The following is a 20,843-nucleotide window of genomic DNA, read 5'->3' as shown; positions in this document are numbered from 1 at the left end:
GAAGAAAGGTTTATTGTGCCTCCTAAGTTTGTAACTTTCCACTAGTAATTCCCAGTTGCTTTGGGACTGTGGTGAGGCAGAGCATCATGGTGGTGCACAGAAGGAAGGGCAAAGCTACTCACTCGTGGCAGCTGAGAAGTGAGAGAGAGAAGAGGGGACCAACAGTCCGAGTCTTATTAAGGCATGCATCCTGTCTCCTAAGACCTCTCACTAGGCCTTACTCCCAAAAGTATCACACGTGGGCTTTGGGAGGACATCCAACATTCACACTGCTGCAGTCGCCCATGCATTCTGTGTAGGCTTCACGGGTGAAGGGAACTTCCTGTCAGAATGGGTAGACTGTGTATGATGAAAGACTGCTTCCAGAGTGGAAATCTGAGGATGATTCGAATTAAGGGGTGGCATGAGGAGGATAAACACCAAAGTTTCAGCATACTTAATATTGTAAGATTCTTGGTACATATTTATTGAATCCTTCTGTTTAAGGCCTTCCTAGAGGCCAATAAGAACAAGATAACCATGTCAGGAAGCCCATTACCTAAGTGAGGTGATTAAAAAAATGCACATGGCTGGCACTCATGCCATCGCCATTCAGAGATGCATTTCTGACTCCTGTGAGGCTGTGAGCTCTTCTCCCTCATGATTAGTGCAGTGTCCCTTTGCCCCTCGTCCCTGTCATTCCCCCATCACCCCCAAGGAGAGTCCTAATACTTCCTGTCTTTGAAGAGCCTTATCCTTAGGACCACAGAGGGAAAAATGCCTTTCATTTCTCCTTCCTCAGCCGGACTCTCTCCTGGAGTTGTTATTGTTGGTGTGAATTAAGAAGAGCACAGGCTGAGGAGGAGTCTCTTCTGCAGCAGTCGGGGGATGCAGCCGGAGAGGAGATGCAGGCAATTTTGTACTTGTACCCAGCAATGAATTGGGGTGTTTATTCAAGCACAGATGATGGAAAAGGCTGGGCTTTTGAGGAGCCAAGTGCTGTAGTGTGGTCAAATTCTCCTCAATTGGAAGCAAAATGTGAGTTTTTAAGGAAAATGAAGGAACATATTAGTCAGGTTTGCAGGGGTCAAATGTATTTGCTGTATGGAAAATACAGCATCCGGGGGCACGGCAGCAGAGCGTGGCTTCGCTGGCAGGGGTGGACTCATTTGGAGCTGGAGTCTGCAAATTCTCTGAACAATGTGAATCCATGTGTCTTTAATACTTTATTATGTGTGAAAATGATGTATTTTATCGAGGCTTTGTACCTAATTTTGGATTTCTATCTTACATTTAACAGAAGGACACTTATATAACTTCAGACCCTATAAAATCTGGAAACATATAGAGATAAGAGATAAAACATAAGAGATAAAAATAAAAGTTAGAAAGTAATTTCAAAATTATGCTTTATTACATTTTTTTCAAGAACAAAATATTTAGACTTTAGTGAATACCATAGCATGAATGAACATTGCTTTATTGAGTGGACATGACTCAACATACTTAACCATTTCTGAACATGTAATTTTCCAGAACATATGCTTGAAGCTCTGACCATTTGCGTTTCATTTAGTACTGAGGCTTAAATGGCTTAGCTAATCTGGTGAGGCATATGGTCTAAGTGGTAGAGGCACTGTTAGTGAGAGCCACTAAGTGAAGACCCTGACTTTTCAATTATAGTCAGTTATGCAAAGAACCCTTTTCCTGGCTCAGCTGATTAATCTGGCAGTTTTTCAGATGGTGCATTTACACACTTTCAGTACACATGTGTGAAAGCTCTTTGTTTTGAAATGTTTTTATGTAGATGACACAATTCTACCTAGTTTGTGGTGGGTGGGACATTCAAAGGTTTTAGAGTCTACTGATCTTAATCTTCTGGTAAGGGCACATTTAGTATTGATTTCTCAAATGGTCTTTCCATAGAGCAAGCTACTTTAGGAAAGCAGCAGCTTTCTCCCTAGCTATTCAAATGTCGTTTTGAAAGACACATGTTTGTCTACATGTGCTCTCTGAAAATATCGGCTAGGAGTGTAATCAGGTAATCATGTTCTTCCCATAAAATTGTAGAAATGCACAGTTCATATTTGAAAATCCTTTTTACACAGATCTATTGTGTATGTGCACTCAAGAATGCATTTGTGTGATACTTGTAAAACATGCATGGAAATCAGAGGACAGCTTGCAGAAGTTAGTTTTCTCCTTCCACCAGGCAGGTTCAGGGCTTGTCATCAGGCTGGGGGCCAAACACACTTAACCACTGAGCTACCTCATTGAACCAAAATTGTCACTTAAAAGAAAACTAGTTACACATCTATAAAGTACAAAAGACAATCTGAGATCAAGTCCCCATTCCATCTCCAAGTAGTGTACAGAATTTACTATTTTAAGTAATAACTGGTTATTCCATTAAATTGAACTTATCCACAGAACACCATGCTACGCTCCTACGAAGGCGAGGGAGCTAGGGATGGCACTGTGCTCGTCCTGGGCTCTTCCTTTAGGGCCACCCCTGCCTTTCAGTTTTAGTAGTTACTGTTATTGGACACGTATGCTCAGTGTAGTGCTGCCAGCTCAAACGTCAAATTATTAAATCAATATATGCTTTTCTCATTTTTGATTGACATGTGATGAGTGCATGACATTTCTAATGGCTCCTTCTCTCCAAAAAGCTATGTGGCTTCTCCACAAAGCTCTGGAGGCTAGAGATCAGATAACTCTAGCCATCAGATAATTCTGACCTAGATAAAAGATAGACTTAAAATTCAGGAGACAGCAACATTAGAGGTCAGATCACTCATGTTTTTTAGTGCTTAGATCAGTAATAGAGATGGAGTGATTCAACTTCTCCAGCCAGAAGATTCTATTGGCAGATCCCAATAGAATCCCAAGTCACCAAATGCCCAGGATGAGGAGGTCTCCTACCAGGTCCCTTCCCTAGAGGACCTCATGTGATTCCGTCATCAGCTGGAATTTGTTTGGGTTCAAATCTGATTTGGGAATGTTTTTGTGTTACAGAGCAAAATGATTGTGTAAGAGGGCTTGAGGCTGGTTTTGAGTATCGAAAACTCTTTTCCTTCTCTTCTACCACTAAAACTGTGAGCTTTCTTTTACCCATGAAAATAAGAAATGGAGAAAACAAAATTGAACAAACTCCGTCTCATTTGTCTCACTGGAATGCTTGATCAGCTCCACATGAAGGCCAGTACCTTTTCCTCTGCCCTCCTTTGCCCCTAATGTGTGCTGATGGAATCTGGATTCTAGCTCCATTCTTGGCTTTGGAATGAAATATTTTATTTAACGGATGCAACCAGCTCTGTAGACAGCCCAGCCATCGCATGTGGCTGTTTAACCCAAGTTTAAGCTAATTAAGATGAAATAAAACAAAAGCTTCATTTCTAGCTAGGTGAATAATAGCCTCCTCTGTCTAGCGGCTGTTGGTGAGCCAGGCATAAGAAAATCCCACCAATGTGTAAAGCTGTTCATTAATCTCCAAAGCTTTTGTATCTTTTCACCTTCTGAAATACAGAAAATTGTTCTGGAGAGGATTTTAGAAAGATTGAAGAACATAGGTTCTTCATGAACCTACTGGAAATTTCTTGGCAGGTTAGGTTTTGAGTCAGATATGCAAAGAAAAGAATTTAGAGAAGATAAAGGATTCATTCAGGTCAGGTTTAGGTGAAGGCTTTCTTCTGGGTTGTAGGCTGCTGTCTTCCTGTATCTTTATCTTTTGGGAAAGAGCCAGAAAGTTCTCTGCTTTTCCTCTATAAGGATACCAATACTGTCCCTGCCGTTCAGTCATGACGTCTCATTCTTATACTGTAATTTCCTCTTAGAGAACTCATATCTTGATGCTGTCACACTTGTTATAGGAATGGGGGGGCACAGTCAATCTATTGCAATAACAATCTCCATATCAATAGAGAGTGTGTGTGTGTTTGTTGGGGAAGGGGGTGGTCCTCTATGTGAGGCCAGTTAGGACATAGATCAAGAAGAGACTGAGTATCCAGCTCTACAGACAATGGAATCTAGAAGAAATCATCCATAGGCAGGAGGTGGTGAAGGAGCTTCAGGAAGTGCGGTGAAAGGCTGAGCAAAGAGAGGCTAAGGAGAAAGTAAAACATTGGTGCTGAGCTTGGATCCTTGACATGTCAATGGACTGTCAAGAGGAAAATGGGCTCTGGGGAGTATACACGGGTCATCAGAACAATCCTTTTTGATGCATTTAGTAGCCGAGTGCATGTTATGAAGAAAGAAAGCTTTCTGGCATCTTCATCCCTGTATCAGTCTACCTTGACCTTCCCAGCATCCTTATTGGCAGTTTGGAATTTATCTCATGCCTTTGGTATCATACTCTGGGGAGTTCCTTCTTCATTGTCAGGGACTCATACAACTTGCTCCTTCCCATGCCAGACTTCTTTTGGGTTGGTGAATTGGTGTGTATGTATAAGGTGGGACAATACAGTAGTCAGTGTAAGGCTGGGCTAGAAGTTAAAATTATTTTGTTGGGTAGTAGGGAGAACTGGCCTTTGCTTTCATTTGCTACGGTGAGCTGGCATTTGGTCTAGGGATGGACACAGTTTCTATACAGAAGTGATGTGGCTGCATATTATCCATCTCACAGGAGAGCCATGGATCTAGCAGCTTGCTCCAGTCCTCATCCTCCCTGCCGCCATCAGGGCTTGAGTCTACTATGCTCTGTGTCCCTCTACCTGCAGCAGTGCCAGGTTACGGCAGGCCCTTCAACCGCATCCCCTTTCCTCTGGTACTAAGAAGACAGCCTCTTAGAGTTTTGGAGAAGTCTGCATAACTGGTATGGTCAAGGAGCTCCATGAGTATTAGATACAGAATCTAATGTCTAGCCTTAAGGAGAGTTTGAAAATGCTCCTGACTCCGAGAATCCCACTCCAAATGGGATGATGACTGGTATTGGTTAGTTTTCTGTTCCCTCTACTCTGAGCAAAAGGCAAACCCCTCAAAGGGACTGAGACCCTCAACTGTATTCAAATTCAACATGTTTTCTCACGGAGTAGAGAAAAGAAGAAGAAGAAGTTTAAATGGACCATGAAAGCTGCTAACCTGAGAGTTACCAAGGTGACTAGTGGACACTGGAAGTGTGACTCAGCCAGTCACATTCCCAGGGTCCTATCAAATGCCAGACACAATGTGCACATGGCCTAGGAAGAGATGATAATGGAATCCATGGCTTCCCTAGGGTTTGGAGTTCGCTTAGATCCTTCTGAATCTCCCCTGAACTCTTTCTGGAAGCTTCCACACTTTTGAGAGAAACCAGTGTAAGGCCACTTAGCCTAAATGTCCTTCCTCTCTGCTGGGTTTTAAAGGACTCACTTTGGCGAGTTATGGTTTTGCTACACATTGTGTTACTTCCCAAGGACCAGGAAGCAATGTAGAGGGACGTTATTGTTTCAAAACTCTGAAGGATTTTGTATTGGAGGTGAAGTAGACATAGAACAAAGTGGAAAGGGAAGGATACAGTGGAGAGGGGAAAGGCAAGGAGATGAGAAGGGAGAGAATTAGCCCCAATGAATAAAAGTCCCATATGGAAACCTGCTTCTTTGCAAACTGATTTAGCAAGTAAAAATAAAGTGCCTTTTTAAAAAATCTGTTGGGAAGAAATCCCCATAGAAGATAAAAATTGCCTGGCCACCCTTTTGGGATGCAAGGGGTGGACCAGAAAAGGGGCCATGTGGAGAGTGGTGCTGATCACTAGCGACTGCAGAAGGCAGGATGCTGGCTGCTGGCTTATGCAAACTCAACCTCCAACCCTGGGGTGAAGACCTGGTGTACACAGAGGGGAGACAGCTGTGTAAACTGCAGGGTGGGTATTTATAGCCTTGGTGAGGCGTGCAGGGCCAGCCTAGAGTCTGCCAGTGGCCATACCATCAGCTTAAACCTTGTGTCCTGGACCGAGTTTTCTGCTTCTTCCTTCTTGAATGATGCAGGAGATTCCACAACTCAGTCTCTGTACCTGTGAGGGAGGGGCTGTGGCCATGGTATTCTGGACACTTGGGAATGGTGGCTCTTCACTCTCACTTTCAAAAAGCAGACAGCATTCCAGTTCTCAAGAGAGATGGAGTTGTATGTACTCTCAAAGATGAACTGTTGTTCCCATAAGGGGATTTCCCCTGACTCCTAGCGCTCTGGGATAAGGTCAGAAAATGCATGCCTAGACTATGGACTCAGACATAGACGTGGGTGCCAGCTTAGCTGATTGACATCTGAAGTGAAAGTGTAGTGGGATGTGGTGACAGGGTACGGGAAGGGAACGCGATGCATAAGTGAGGGACACATAGATGCATTTTACACTCTTACATTTTCCATTTTTACTAACATTAATTGCACAAAATAATGCTTTATTTATGTGCTATTTTCAAGCAGATATTTATGTGTGTGTTCTTTGATCACATTTATTTCCCTGACTGCTCTCCCTCAGCTCTCCCTCTCCTGCTGTTCTACCTTCACTGATGATGCCATCTTCTCTTTAGCTATCAGAGGAGTTAATGCCTTGGTAGAGGGCAAAAAGCTGCACCTCTCTTTTGAGCCTAAGACCAGTATCTGGGAAGGGTTAGCAGGCCTGTGAATCAGGCTAGCAGACAAGAGACAATGTGTTAGGAGTCAAGGCTGTAAGCTGAGGATCTGGGTCATGGGGCTCCCAAGAAGATCCAATGTGGATATCTGAATTGAGTTCTGTGTACTTTGGTCATGGGAAGGAGAATAGGAGAGAAAGAACAGGAGGAAGGGGGGAGGAGTGTGTGCTAGAGTGCAAAAGGGTGAACACAGCTCTGTAATGGAAACTTGGCACCCAGCCTCCACTTTCTTTGCTTCCTCAGTACATGCAGCTTGAATCTCAGATTGAGAACTGAGTTTCCTCCTCGGCCAGCAGCACCCCACAGCATCTCTCTGGCCCCTTCTTGTCACCTCTTCCCTGAGACCACCAGTTTCCCCTGGTGGTGACTTGTGACATGAGAGCCTGCTGTTTCCCCTGCTCAGCCCCTACCTCCCTCCTTTCCTCTGACTAATTAGGGCAACATGCAACTTTCAGGGCCTGGCAGATGAGAAGCCAAGAATGCCATGGACTGGGGCCAAGTGTTTTTGTTGACATTGCTCTAGTGTAGCTTTGCAGAGCAGCCTTTTTGCTGTAGCAGAGAAGGACAAGGAGCCAGGGAGGTGAGTTAGGAGAGAGCAATGAAGAAAGCAAGTGTGGGCACCCTTTGCAGATCTGCCTCACTTTCCCCTGCATCCTAGTGTCTCCAGGGCCCACCCTTTGCCCTTTCTCTCCAAGTGCAAGACTGGAACAGCCCATGTCATAGATAGCCAGGTTCTAGGAAACTACACTGAGCAGCGTGGCATGCACAGAGTGAGATTGTACAAGTGTTTGAGTCTTTTGTCTGTGATTCTTTCCAGGTGGGCCATTCATCTTCATGATAGTTTCTGGGGGAGGTTCAATAGATCCAATGAGATGATCCCACCCCTATTGTAAGATGCAGGCCTCTTTCCCAATCTGTCTCCTTATTAGCTGTGCCTTGTAACCAGGGTGAGACTTTTTATCCAGTAATCTGCCAGGAAAGCTGGCCTTTGAAACCGTTGATCCTGGATTCAGATCTTTCTTCTGCTACTTGTTCATTGTGTGACAATGGCAAGTTGCTTCCATTTCATTTCTGCATTTGCAAAAATGAAGCTAATATTTCCACATAGGCTTATTCTGAATATAAAACATACTGAAAATGGAAAGTTGTTTAAACATAATAGTTGCTCAATAAGCAGAATAACAAACTCTATGGAAAGTATTCTATATGGCCATAGATTGTCTATGATCTTAGGCAAGTTACTTCTACTTTGAATTATTTGCTTCAGAGGTAAAGAATTCCTAAAACCTTCTCATCTACCAGATTTTTGAGGAAACCAAACTGAACTACAATACTATCAAACTTTGTTCTCCCTGAACTTTGTTACTATTATTATTATTATTATTATTATTATTATTATTAATATTTTCTCAGACTGAACATCATTGTTGTATCAGTGATCGGTGGTCAAGTCTGTTTTTGTTGAGATAAAAGTTTGTAGGTTTTGGAAGGCTGAGGTGCTGTCTTAATAGTGTCTAATTCCTGAAGATATTGAATCATTATGTGAAAAAAATCCTCTAATTTTCTGCTACAATAGCTGGCTTTGCTTTTACATCTCTTAATTGGTATCAGCTTTTCTCTTAGGGTCACAGATCCATGGAAACTTGGCAAAAGACTTTGGGAGTCTGCTTCTTTGCAAGTCTTTAGGGTCTTTCTGAACCCTGAGACTGCAGGTTCAGAGAGCACCCTTCTCTGACCCACACTATGAAGACAGACAATAGAATGACCACTCTGCCAACCACAGCATGACTACTTAGATACCACGTGGAGTGGCGGATATTGAATACTCTGCCCATATCTGTTGTTCTGAACTTGGTATGGCTCACTGGCACCATAAAGCTTCCAGAACCTGCATCTCATTGTCCAAGGCCTTTGCTGTGCTGCAGAGCTTACGTTGGAGCTCCTTGTTGTAGGTTAGAAAAGCTGGAGACAGGGATGAAGAGATGGCTCAGCAGTTAAGAGCACATACTGCTCTTGCAGAGGTCCTGAGTTCAGTTCCCAGCTCCCACATCTGGTGACTCACAACAGCCTAGAACCCCAGCTCCAGCCTTCATGGACACTTGGCACTGAAGTATGCATACACTTACCCAAACACTTACACACAGCCACGCTTTTAAAATAAGAAATAAATAAAAAGAAAAGCTAGAGAATTAATGTTTCTGGAAATAGCCTTAAAGTCATGAGAGAGAACGCACGGGTAGACCAGTACCGTATCCCCTCACATCTTGTGTATCTGGGAAGCTTTTCCTCTGGCTCATAGTGCTTTCAAAGGGTCCCAGTGGTCCTCACTTATTTTAGCAACTGGCTTGAAGTATACATACCTTCCCTACTTCTCTATCCCCAGGCACATTCACCCTGGGATCACATCTGTAAGTCAGCAGTGCTCAATTATCATCTTAGGGGATTCTCCTGACCTAGCATGGGACAAAGCGAACACCAAACACCTCTCTCCGACACTTTCAATACTTTTTAATATCGTGCATTTATGTTTTAAGACTGCTTGTTGGAGTTTAAGGTCACTGACTTTATTCTTTTTTTATGAGTTCCTGGAGTTTTTTTTTTTTTTTTCTTCTTCTTGACATCATTTTTAGTTATAGGATCAGCCTTTCAGGTTAAACAAGCTACCCAGAACTTTGGAATCCTTTCTTATGTGTTGTTCTGGTAATTTTGGCCAAGTTAATACATGTAGCTGGCATAGAGTTTCCTTACATTTGGGAATTGAAATGATTGTTTATTGGAGAGTTTCACCTTTTCTCTGACTATGGGTGGTTTTCTGGCTATTTGCCTAAGTTCTAATTAGATAGCTTGACAACTTTTCACTTCAGACTAGGGCTACATGTAAGGAAAACCTGAATTCACTTGCTGCTGATAATACCTGTAGCTTTTGAAGTCAGATGTAGATGAACACTGTACTTTGCAGAAAGTACAGGACCCTAAGTTATCCATGTATAAGGTGAAAATGGTGACTTCAGCTTATGCTTACAAAACACCTTCTGTGTCATACAGCAATTTGGTGCTGGAGAGGTAATGCTCATAATCTCCAGTGGACTACTGTGAGAATCAAACTCCATAATGAAGGTAAAATTGTTTGGGAAATTTACAGTCACTGTAAAAATAGAGGCTAGGAGATGGTCATTTCAGAATATTTGATTCCATTGTGAACTCCAAAGAAACTCCATTTCTTTGGTGTGGTTGAACTCTATCACACACCTTTAATCCAAAACTTTCTGTTTATTGTAAACAGATGATTATGGTGTCACAGAGCCCCAGTACACACCTTTAATCCAAGAGATTTCCATACACAGGATTTAATAAAGTTAACCCTCGGTCAAGAGGCAGAGCAAAAAACCAGTTGACAGGAGTTAAAGTGAAGAAGGGACTTTGAGTGAGAGGTATTTAAGACAGTGTGAAGAAAGGGATTAGCTCAAACTCTGGCTTTAGCTTAGGCTTCAGCTACCCAGCTCCCTGGCTTTTTGGGCTTTGAGCTAGCAAGCCTTTGGCCTTGGGTTGTTTGTTTGTTTGTTTGTTTGTTTGTTTTTGACCCTTTGCTCCTGGGCTGTCAGCTGAGCTAGTGAGCCTTTTAGGTTTTTTTTTCCCATCCAGACCTGAGCTGAGAAGGAAGGTCAGCTGGTTACTTTCCCTGCCTCTCTGAGCTAGCAGGTTTTCACCCCAGCATCTGGCTTTAGAGTCTTTATAGGTAAAAATAGAACGGTTGGGATTTTCCTTCTTTTAAACAACAGATGGTGGCCTTTAGTGTTATGTTGACTATTTCAGAATATCACATTGTGTGTTTTGGTGCACCTTGTATTCTGTGTGAATGCTGCTGAACTGAAGAATTAGACCCTTATCTCGTACTTAGAACCATTTTTAAAATCTTTTTTTATTATTTAAGACATTTTTTAAAATTTAATATATTTGATCATATTGTTCTCTCCCAAGTCCTTCCAGATCCTCTCTCCCCTTCTACCCACCTAACTTTAAGTTCTTTCTCAAAAAGCAAAAACCCAAAACCACCATTTTTTTCTAACCATTGCTATTCTAGACATTTCAGAGGCCATGATCTCCCATAATTCTTTTCCTTAGGTCCAGACCACTAGAAAGAGCTACCATGTCTGACCATTCTCCATCTCCAATAACTCCAATGCCAAGCTCAGGATCTCATTTCTCTATCTTTGTCTTGATGGATTTGTCCATGGTGTTCAAGACTGATAATATTTCTTCCTTGGATGCTTTCTCTCTACTTTTTATGATTTCTTCTTTCCATTCCTTTCATAATCTTTTGTTGAATTCGTTTAACCTCCTGTTCTCTGGAGAAATACTAGGTTCTCAAAGATTTTCTTTTTCTATTTATTCTCATTAGTCATCACTAACTATACAGATGTATGCATGGATTATCCCTCTAGTCATGAAACCTACAGAGACCCCATCTGGACTATATCCCATGGCCTTCTCTGTTTGGTATCTCTTTTGTATTAGCTCTCTTGCTCTATGATTCTCTGCTGATAATCGTATTAGTAGGAACTTCAGACTCTGCATGCCTCAAGCAGGGCAGGGAGCGTCTTCCCATAAGTACTCTTTCCTCTTTATTCTTTGTGCTGACACTTTCATCTCCATGGTCATCCCATCCAGAGATCCAAACATTGCTATGCTCACCCTCAACATGCCTTCTGTAGTCTTCTTTTTCCTTCATCTCTTATTTTATGAAATCTTGTTCTGGGTCCCTTACAGGCCACAGCTTTGGGGATGGCGAAATGATGCTTTAGTTTGGGTAGCCCCCCAAAATCAGATTCTGAGCATACATTCAACTGAAGTTGTTTTATGTGAGATGATTTAAGCAAATATGGTGGCGGTATAGACACTGGAAGGCCAAAGCAGCCCACAGTGACTCAGCAGAGTCCATTGTTTCCATCTCCTCCCTTATCCATGGTATCATATCTCTAGCTTAAATTTGGCTCTTGTGAGAGTTTCGATGTCATGGTAATCATTCAATGGCTACAAGTCTAGACTGCCTCCCTCACTATTGTTGGTTATTAAACATTTCTTAGCATGTCATTGGGTGTAGGAAATTGAGAAAGAAAAGAGACATCCATCAATCAAATATACTTTATCAAGAAATTTATCTTGTAGACATTAGTTTATTCACACTGTGGGAAACTGGAATTCAGTTTAGAATGCATAGCTCACTGTCATCCATCTCAAGCAATGAAGTATTTATATATAAGTTCCTTCCTGTGATTGGGTAGAGGATTTCTTCTGTGGCCCAGTAGGATTGAGCAGTCAGAGGAAGCCCTCAGATAGTTAGATTCAAGATGTCTTAAAGGCATCCATGGGGTACAGAGAAAAATGATTACTGGTTATGGTACAGGCTCTCAAGAATGGGTAAAGACTGACATTCAGTTGTTAGTGATATGTGGTGACATTTTTTTTTTTCTTCTCCAGAACTTGACCTCATGGATCTCATTGGGGAAGACAGAAAATGGATGGTGGGGAGGAAGCTGATGCAGGTGAATGATACACTGACTTCTGAAGATGCAGGACTTCGGAGCAGCAAGAACTGCACTGAGCCAGGTAACAGTGGTGGCTGTGTCCTACCAATGGCTGCCATTATCTTTGATTATGGCCGAGGATGAGCTGGGCAACATTTCTTTAAGTTCTGATCTAGAAAGATTTTAAAGATGGTTAGGGTTTGTATATCAGAAACTCACATTTGATTTTAACAATATGACGATTCTATATCTAAGACCTGACTCATCTTTGGTGTGGATAAATAGTTGTCAATATGCTCCCAAAGGCCTTAGATCTTTTGCTATGGAAAGTATTTCAAGAAGTCATGCATGTCTACTCCTTTTTGGAAGGATGAGTAGAAGGAGCTTCCCTTACCTTACCAAGTATCTTAATAATAATTTCTCAAGCATAAATGGAAAAAATGAAAACTAGATACTTGTATGTCTACCCACAAAATACTATATAACCTATGGTTCTAGAGTTGCAGGGTTTATGTTACTGTGGGTTGTTATTAAAGGCTCACAAGGAATATTTTCAAACTTTAGTGATATATGTGGAAGCTATGTTAGCTATAAGTGAAAATGGCCATGAAAGGTTTGAATGCCATTTCGGAAGTGGATAGTTGTGGATGACCTAAGAAGCACAGACATATCAAGGACTGGTATGAACAGACAGGAGAGGGAAACTAGGTTCTACTACATGGACTCTGTTGGTGATCTTTTCTGGTAGTCAGTTTTCAACATATTTCTTCAATTACTAGGCGAATGGTAAGTTGGGTGTAAGAAGACAGGAACCACAGTACAGGAAATCTCACTTTTGTTTTGAGATGAAAAGAGCAGAGTAAAACGTGGCATGGTGGCAAATAGCCTTTGAGTTTGTCTATATACAGGATTCGTGGAGAAGGCTTTCTTTGTTTGTGGGGAGAAGTCTTGCTGTGAGTAGCATTGCTCACTCTATTTGGAATGGCTTCCTCATAGACATAGATGTAGAAATTTCAGGTACATTGAAAGTCATTCTAAGGGAAGAAATGACTCAGATTCATAGGTAGCAACAAAAATGTCCACGTTGATAACAAACAAAACAAAACAAAATGCAAACTTAGCATCTACTGAGGTTGTTCAGAGAAGAAGAGATGAAAGGTTTTAGGGAGAAGTTAGGTAGGAGGCAGTGAAAGAGAGCTCAGGCCTGCTTGACAGTGATGGCTATGATGTGCATGTGTGGAAATGCCATAATTAAACTCACTGTTAGGTACAATTAATATATGCTAATAAAACATTAAAAATAATGGTTGCAAAGGAATCTGCTGCCAGAATTATTACCCTTACTTGATTCATCTACAGACTATAGGAACTAGGACTCACTCTGGGACCTGACTCAGAACCACACTACAGGGAAGATGGGCATGCCTGGAGCAGAGTCCTAGTCACACTCTATCCTGTCGGGGCCTGCGTTCTTCAAAAACAACCCCTCCTTCCCCAAACTGTGGGGACACTCCCTTGCCTGAATGCTGTTCTTGTGAAATATCTCTAACTGCACCCTGGATGATAATATTCAATGACAGTTTAAATCAAATAGAATAGGGCTAGAGCGATGGCTCCATGATAAAGAGTACTTCCAGAGGACCAGGTTTTTATGCCCAGCACTCAGATGTCTATAACTCCAGTTCCAAGAATCCAGTGCATTCTTCTGGGCTTTGCATGCACCGGGCATATCTATGCTACATAGACAAACATGTGTGTGCATAAAATTCATTACAATCCAATCAAATGAGCCCGAACAACATGGAATAAAACATGCAGATGCCCCAGATGTTCAGTTGTATTAGCACGTGTCAGGTGTGCAGCTACTGCATGTGACTGGCAGCTGCTGCAAGGGGGCAGCATGGGCCCTGGAACATGCTTTCATCATGGAAGAGATTGTTGGTCAGGCTGATTTAAGATGTCCGGGGGTCTTCTCTGGACACATTTTCTGTCTCACTAGCTCACTTGCAGACATCTCAAGAATGAAGAGCGGATGCTTGTATCTGTTATCTCCATTTGCAACCGTCCAACCTAGATCTTGGGGTCACGTCTAAGTTCGAATAGTAGATTAGAACCTATGGGCTTTGGGAGACGTAATAAGATTCTCTCAGCCTGTCTGCTCCTGAGAAACTATGGCAATCACGCTGCCCTTTCGCAGGTGATAACTGGTGCTGAGGTAATAAAGTATATACAGTTAGGACCTCTTGTGTGAGTTGAAATGCAAACTTTGATAAGATTTCCTGCACTCTGCACAAAGTTGGGCTATGAGTCTCAGTATCTGATTTAATACCCTGCTGGGTAGAGTCTTTCAGAGGCCCTCTGTGGTAGGCTCCTGTCCTGTTCCCTGTTTTCTCTCTCTTCTGATGTCCATCCCATTTGCCTTTCAAAATGAGGATTGATGATCTTACCCAGGGTCCTCCTTCTTGCTTAGCTTTTTTAGGTGTACAGATTTTAGTCTGATTATCCTATATTATATGTCTAATATCTACTTATAAGTGAGTACATACCACATGTGTCTTTCTGCTTCTGGGTTACCTCACTCAGGAAGATCTTTTCTAGTTCCCACCATTTGCCTGCAAATTTCATGATTTCCTTGTTTTTAATTGCTGGGTAGTATTCCATTGTATAAATGTACCACAATTTCTGTATCCATTCCACAACTGAAGGACATCTGGGTTGTTTCCAGATTCTGGCTATTATTTATAAGGCTGTTATGAACGTGGTTGAGCAAATGTCCTTGTTGTATACTTGAGCCCCTTTTGGACATATGCCTAGGATTGGTATAGCTGGATCTTGAGGTAGCACTAATCATAATTTTCTGAAAAAGTGCAAGATTGATTTCCAAAGTGGTTGCACAAGTTTACATTCCCACCAGCAGTGGAGGAGGGTTCCCCTTTCTCCACATCCTCTTCAGCATGTGTTGTCACTTGAGTTTTTTATCTTAACCATTCTGATGGGTGTAAGGTAAAATTTCAGGGTCCTTTTGATTTACATTTCCCTGATGACTAAGGACAGGAGCTCCACAAGGAGAGCAACAGAACAAAAAAAAAATCTGGGCACAGGGGTCTTTTTGAGACTGATACTCCAACCAAGAACCATTCATGGAGATAACCTAGAACCCCTGCACAGATGTAGCCCATGACAGCTCAGTGTCCAAGAGGGCTCCCTAGTAAGAGGAACAGGGACTGTCTCTGACATGAATTCAGTGGCTGGCTCTTTGATCACCTCCCCCTGAGGGGTGCAGCCTTACCAGGCTACAGAGGAAGACAATGCAATGAGTACTGATGAGACCTGATAGGCTAGGATCAGATGGAAGGGGAGGAGGACCTCCCCTATCAGTGGACTGGAGGATGGGCATGGGAAGAGATAAGGAAGGAAGGGTGGGGTTGGGAGGGGACAAAGGAGGGGGCTACAGCTGGGATACAAAATGAATAAATTGTAACTAATAAAAATAAATCAATTAAAAATAAAGAAATGAAAACTTTGTCTACTGGTAGGTGTCCACCTCCTCTCCATTTCAGGTGAGTTATAATGCAAGCACCCTAGAGCCACAATTCCATAGCCACTCTCCACAAGAGATGGCCAGGGTAGGTCCATCATCATCCGTGCTCTCTAGTGGGCCAGAGATGAGCAGCTTGGTCAGCTGAACTGTGAGGATCGAATACCATTATCTGTTAGACAAGTTTTGAAGGTCCTGTGCAGGCAATATGCACCGCTATCTCCACTGACCACCTGTGACTGGTAGTGATGTCATCATAACGTATCAGACAGGCATAACCTGGCTGACTCAGTGCAGTCCCAAGATTCACAGATACTGTGTGAGATAAAAATTAAAAGCCAAATCTCAGGTAAGGCTGTGATTTACTGTTATTACTTTGATAGTGCTGTCAATCCCCATTCCATTGGGGTCATATCTGAAGACCCATGGTGGATGTCTGAAACTATGGAGAACACAGAGCCCTGCCACATATATACATTTTTTTTTCTCATATGTGCATACCTACAATAACCTTTAATTTAATGGAGATGAATAATAATGACTATTAATGAAATAGAGCAATTCTATCAGTATATTATAATAAAAGTTATGTAAAAGTTATGAATTGTTCATGTCAGGAATTTTCCATTTAATATTTTTGGACCGCGCTTGACTACAGGAAACTGAGGAAAGTGAAACTGTGGTAAGGGGTGGGGGTAGCTGCTGTGTTCATTTCTGCCTCTGACTTGTTGAGTGGGCAGATTTAGCAGGAGTGAACTGTGGCGGGTGCATTCACCAATCATTGTCCAGTTTCCTTGAAGAGGTTCAGAACACAATGAGTATCCTTGTGCTGGCTGAAAGCAGTGGTGTCTGCTCTCAGAAGTCTTAATGTAGGGACCAGGAAGGGAGCCTGTGGTTTCTGGACTCTTTCCCTTCCTATTTGATATGCCAGCAGTGGCCCTGCATTGACAGAGATGACGGACCAGGATTCCCTCTGTGCTTGTAGGGTTGACTGTTTGCATAGGTCCTTGAGAATGCTGGGTGCCAGCTGAGCTGTAGCCATGTGAGCCATGGTGTCAAGGTCATAAGTGGAAGTTAATGTAACATTTGTCCCAAAGCACCGTCTGTTACCACTTATGTTGTCACAGTTTTCAGTTCCAAGACTATGTCCTTGGAAACCCTGGTTTTAGATGCTGTTAGAGGAAGCCTGTAGATTCAGGCTCTGGAGGTAGAGTTGGGGCATTTATTTCCCCCTGGTGTCACAGAACTGCTTTGCTTCTCAGAGGTGCATTTCTTCAGCCATGAAATAGCACTCTATCTTTCTTCCCTTTACATAAACCCACTAATTCAGAGAAATCTCCGGACTCACAAAGCTTCTACCCCAAGTCAGCCCCTGTTTCTTCTAAAACTCCCTTGCATTTCCATAACTTCAAATCATCTCTACCTTCTTTTCCCCTTTCCTGCTCTGTCCCCCATACTCATCCCTATCCCTCCTCCTCATCTCCCTTTGCCTCTCTTTACTTCTTCCTGAAGGTCAACAGCCTAGAACACCCCATTTGCCAGCCTGGAGAAGCAGGGACAGGACCTTTTAGGAAAGAATAGTGTTGTGTGTGACTGGTCTGGCAACATTGAGGTGTCGTACTCTTTGCACAATACCTGCCACATTAAGAATATATTATTTTATGCATTTTTTTGATTTTTATAAAAATACCATATTGTGTTACCTCTGGTTTTAGTGGAAACCTGTCATTTATTCCCCTTCTAACTGAGGAAAAAGACTGACCTCTAGGCTCCAATTTTTGTGTGCAATTGTTCCACCTCTCTGTGAGTTTTTAAGGCTGTTTTCTTAGCCTGACACTGCCGATTTCATCTGAAGCATGGAAACATATTGTTTTTTTGGCAAATAACACTTGAAATTGTTTACTCAGATGACCTATTAAGAGAAATTTCACTTTGAATAAATTTGATCCACAGAAAATTAAGTTAGCTAAATGTAATATTGAGGGTGTGCTGGACAACTGCAGCAGAAATGAATTCTTTATAATGATTCTGTGTACACAGGGTTTATTTATATACTGTGCAGCGTGCTGCAAAAACCTCTATCTTCCCCCTGTGTTCAGTTCTTTGATACTTTAAGGAAATGGATTTCTTCTTAGGGCACCTCTCTCAAACACAGTTTGGAAGGAGAAAAACAGCTGAAGGGATTTGGTGTGAGGCCCTTTGGAGAGAGAGGATCAGCTCATGGGTCACTGTGCCCCTTGCCTTAGTTGGGTCTAAGGTCTTGGAGACAAGAAGGACACCTGGACCTTGTGTTGCAAGACCAAGCTGAGATTTGCAAAAGACTGTCCTAAGGGATTGTGTCAAGATATGGACTGTTCATGGAGAATGACCAGACACCACATAACCCAAGAGGTAAATGGGAATTAGAACAGCAGAGGGAAGCTAGAGGCAGTTGTGAGGGAAACTACATGAAGTGGGTTTGAGGAGTAAGTGTTGTGGGAGATAGCAAGAATTTGGATATAAATGGGCAAAATCCACACAAGATTCTGGCTGTGAACAGCATGTTGAGATCTCACTGTTTAAACAATAACACCAGAGCTGACTAATTTAATGCAGGGCTGGATATGGCCAATCTACAAAGCATTAAAAGTCTCAGCTTGTAATCATTTACAGGAAGGATCAACATCCAGATGGGGATAAACAGCCTACCCAAGGTGATGGGACTTACAAGCAAAGTGAGACACCTCCACCGTAGACACTCAGTGTGTATAGATGCCCGCAGACAGCCTCACATTCCCTGGAATAGAACCAATAGGAACTTAATGCTGACTTAAATGCAAACTTAGATTTTTCTGGCATCTACCTTGCAAAAATAAGGTTGAACACATAGAAAAAAAAAACCTGTTGAATACATTTTTGCCAAATACACAAAAACCATTACAAATAACTGTTTGGAACTACCTCAGTGTTATCATTGCTGATTTTGAATCTAGAAAAAAGATGTTTAAAGATTTAAAATTGATACCTTATTGTTCCAGGTCACACAACTTTCACTAACTTCTCTTTGTACTTGCATTTTTCTTCTCTCTGGTTGTGTGTGTGTTGTATGAGTGTTTGTGCATATAGGGAGGGCTGCCCACACCCACACGCACACTGTAGAGGCCTGAGAGACTCTGACTGCTTGTCCTTCATTTTCCATCATATTCTCTTGGGATAGGGTTCCTCACTGAACCCGAAGCTTGCCATTTTGACTAGGCTAGCTCACCAGAGAACTCCCCACTCTCCTTCTGTCTCCAACCCCAATGCTGGGTTTTCAGGTACACATGGCAGTGCCCGGCTTTTCCATAGGCGCTGGGGATTTGAACTCAGGTCCTAATTCTTTTGTACCCATTGAGCCATCTTCCCAGCATTGTGGCTGCTGCTTTCTTAATGAATCAAAATAGCGGCTGCTCACATTCTTACCTGAAGCAAATTAGAAACTAACATGCTCTGCTTTTTCATTTGTGTCAGACCTTTCTGCTGAATTAGTTAGATGGGGTTAATAGCTGCTATAACAAATTCAGGGCTTTGAGTCAGAGAGATTTCTTTCTCAAGCAGAATTGTGATCCCTGATTGATTTTGTTTTAAGAAGTGGTCCATGAGCATCTGGTCCTATTACCTAGGGGCTTTTGTATCACCAAATATGGCTCCCAAAGCCTGACATTTCTAAACATTGAAAGTTCAAAACATGGAGACTGAGCATAGCAGCACTGGCCACTTCTGCTCAAATCCTACTGGCCAGAATTCAGTCATATGGCAACTTCTAAGTAAAGGGGGTGGGGGCTAGTGCATTGGGATTAGCAGAATCCAATCTGGCGAACAGCTTTCTGGATCTTACTACACTAATTTCTTCCAAAGTTAAAAAAAACCTTTTTATGCTTGTTATTGCAAAGGTGTACTGGCTAGTTTTATGTTAACAATGACACGAACTAGTTATTGGAGAGGAGGAAGCCTCAGCTGATGAAATGTCTCCATGACATCAGGCTGTAGGAAGCCATTGGGGCATACTTTAGATTAGTGATTGATGTAGGAGGGCCCAGCCCATTGTGGATAGTGCTACAGCTGGCCTGATGGTTCTGGGTTCTATTAGAAGGCAGGTTGAGCAGATCAGGGGAAGCAAGCCTTTAAGCAGCAGCCCATGGTGTCTGTAGCAGCTCCTGCCTCTAGATTTCAGCCCTGTTTGAGTTCCTGTCCTGGCTTTCTTCAATGATGGACCATTGTATGGAAGCATTAGCCAGTTAAACCCTACCCAACTTGCTTTTGGTCATAGTGTTTTATCATAGCAATAGTACCCCTTACTAGGACAATAGGCAGTGAGTGCCTCTGAAAAAAAATCATAATTCAAATTATGTCTTTCAAGCCCAGCTTCAGCCCTTGGCTTCATCATCACATTCCTCACCAGATCAAGATGACAGTATTGATTCCCTTTTCACTTCGGGAAGATTATCACTGAAGTAGAGATTCTCCCAGTCACAAATTACATGTTTTATAGGAAGAAAATGTTAGTTGTTTTTGTGTATGGAAAGAATTTAAGTTCTGGAGGAAATCCTAAATAATTCCCGTCCTCCATTTTCCACCTTTTTGGTGTTACATGAGGTTTCCAAATTCTCTGAGCTTCATTGCCTTTTTCTGTAAGGGGGAGATTAAAGTGCCCTCTTCACAGATTGTACAATCAGTACTAGGGTGAGCTTTGTAGAATCATTGGGTCCTCAGTGGTCATTTATGTGCACATAGTGAGTTGCCTCTCCTTTTATCTTCTTTACCAGAAATGAAAAAGAGGGCAGACTGACAGGACCCATTACAGTCACTGTCCTGTTCTCCAGGCACGCTAGAACATGGCTACATGGTTAGATTGTTGGAAGAATAGCTACAATATTCAGGGCAGCAACAACACACCATTCTCACAGATCCAGCGGTGAGAAGACAACAGAGAGTGGAGACTTCTGACTTCAGAAGGCCAAAAGCCAGTTTGTAGACAAACCAGATGAAAGGGAGTGGGGGGCATTCTATTTTATAGTCATCACAAGTTTAAAAGCCCTGGGCTCTGTCAGGAAAGGGCTAGCTACTCTGTTATTTTTATTTTTTCACTTTAACAGCGCTTTATGATTGTCAAGACATTTTATTGAGATCCTTCCTTCCTTCCTTCCTTCCTTCCTTCCTTCCTTCCTTCCTTCC

The 20,843-nt window shown here is 42.3% G+C and overlaps 1 protein-coding gene across 1 annotated transcript in view; it reads left to right on the top strand.

Annotated features, from left to right (window-relative positions):
* Positions 1 to 20,843, top strand: part of Slc24a3 (solute carrier family 24 member 3) — a 480,324-nt gene that overhangs the window by 54,697 nt on the left and 404,784 nt on the right. The window contains exon 2 of the mRNA XM_055602620.1: positions 12,066 to 12,194. Coding sequence (XP_055458595.1) covers positions 12,077 to 12,194 — 118 coding nt within the window. The 5' untranslated portion in view covers positions 12,066 to 12,076. The remainder of the gene's footprint in view (positions 1 to 12,065; positions 12,195 to 20,843) is intronic.

The sequence above is a fragment of the Psammomys obesus genome, unplaced genomic scaffold (genome assembly GCF_907164565.1).
Source record: "Psammomys obesus unplaced genomic scaffold, mPsaObe1.curated_primary_1811, whole genome shotgun sequence".
In the NCBI taxonomy this organism is placed as follows: Eukaryota; Metazoa; Chordata; class Mammalia; order Rodentia; family Muridae; genus Psammomys; species Psammomys obesus.
The sequence above is the reverse complement of the archived record's forward strand: the minus strand, read 5'-3'. Positions and strand labels throughout refer to the sequence as shown.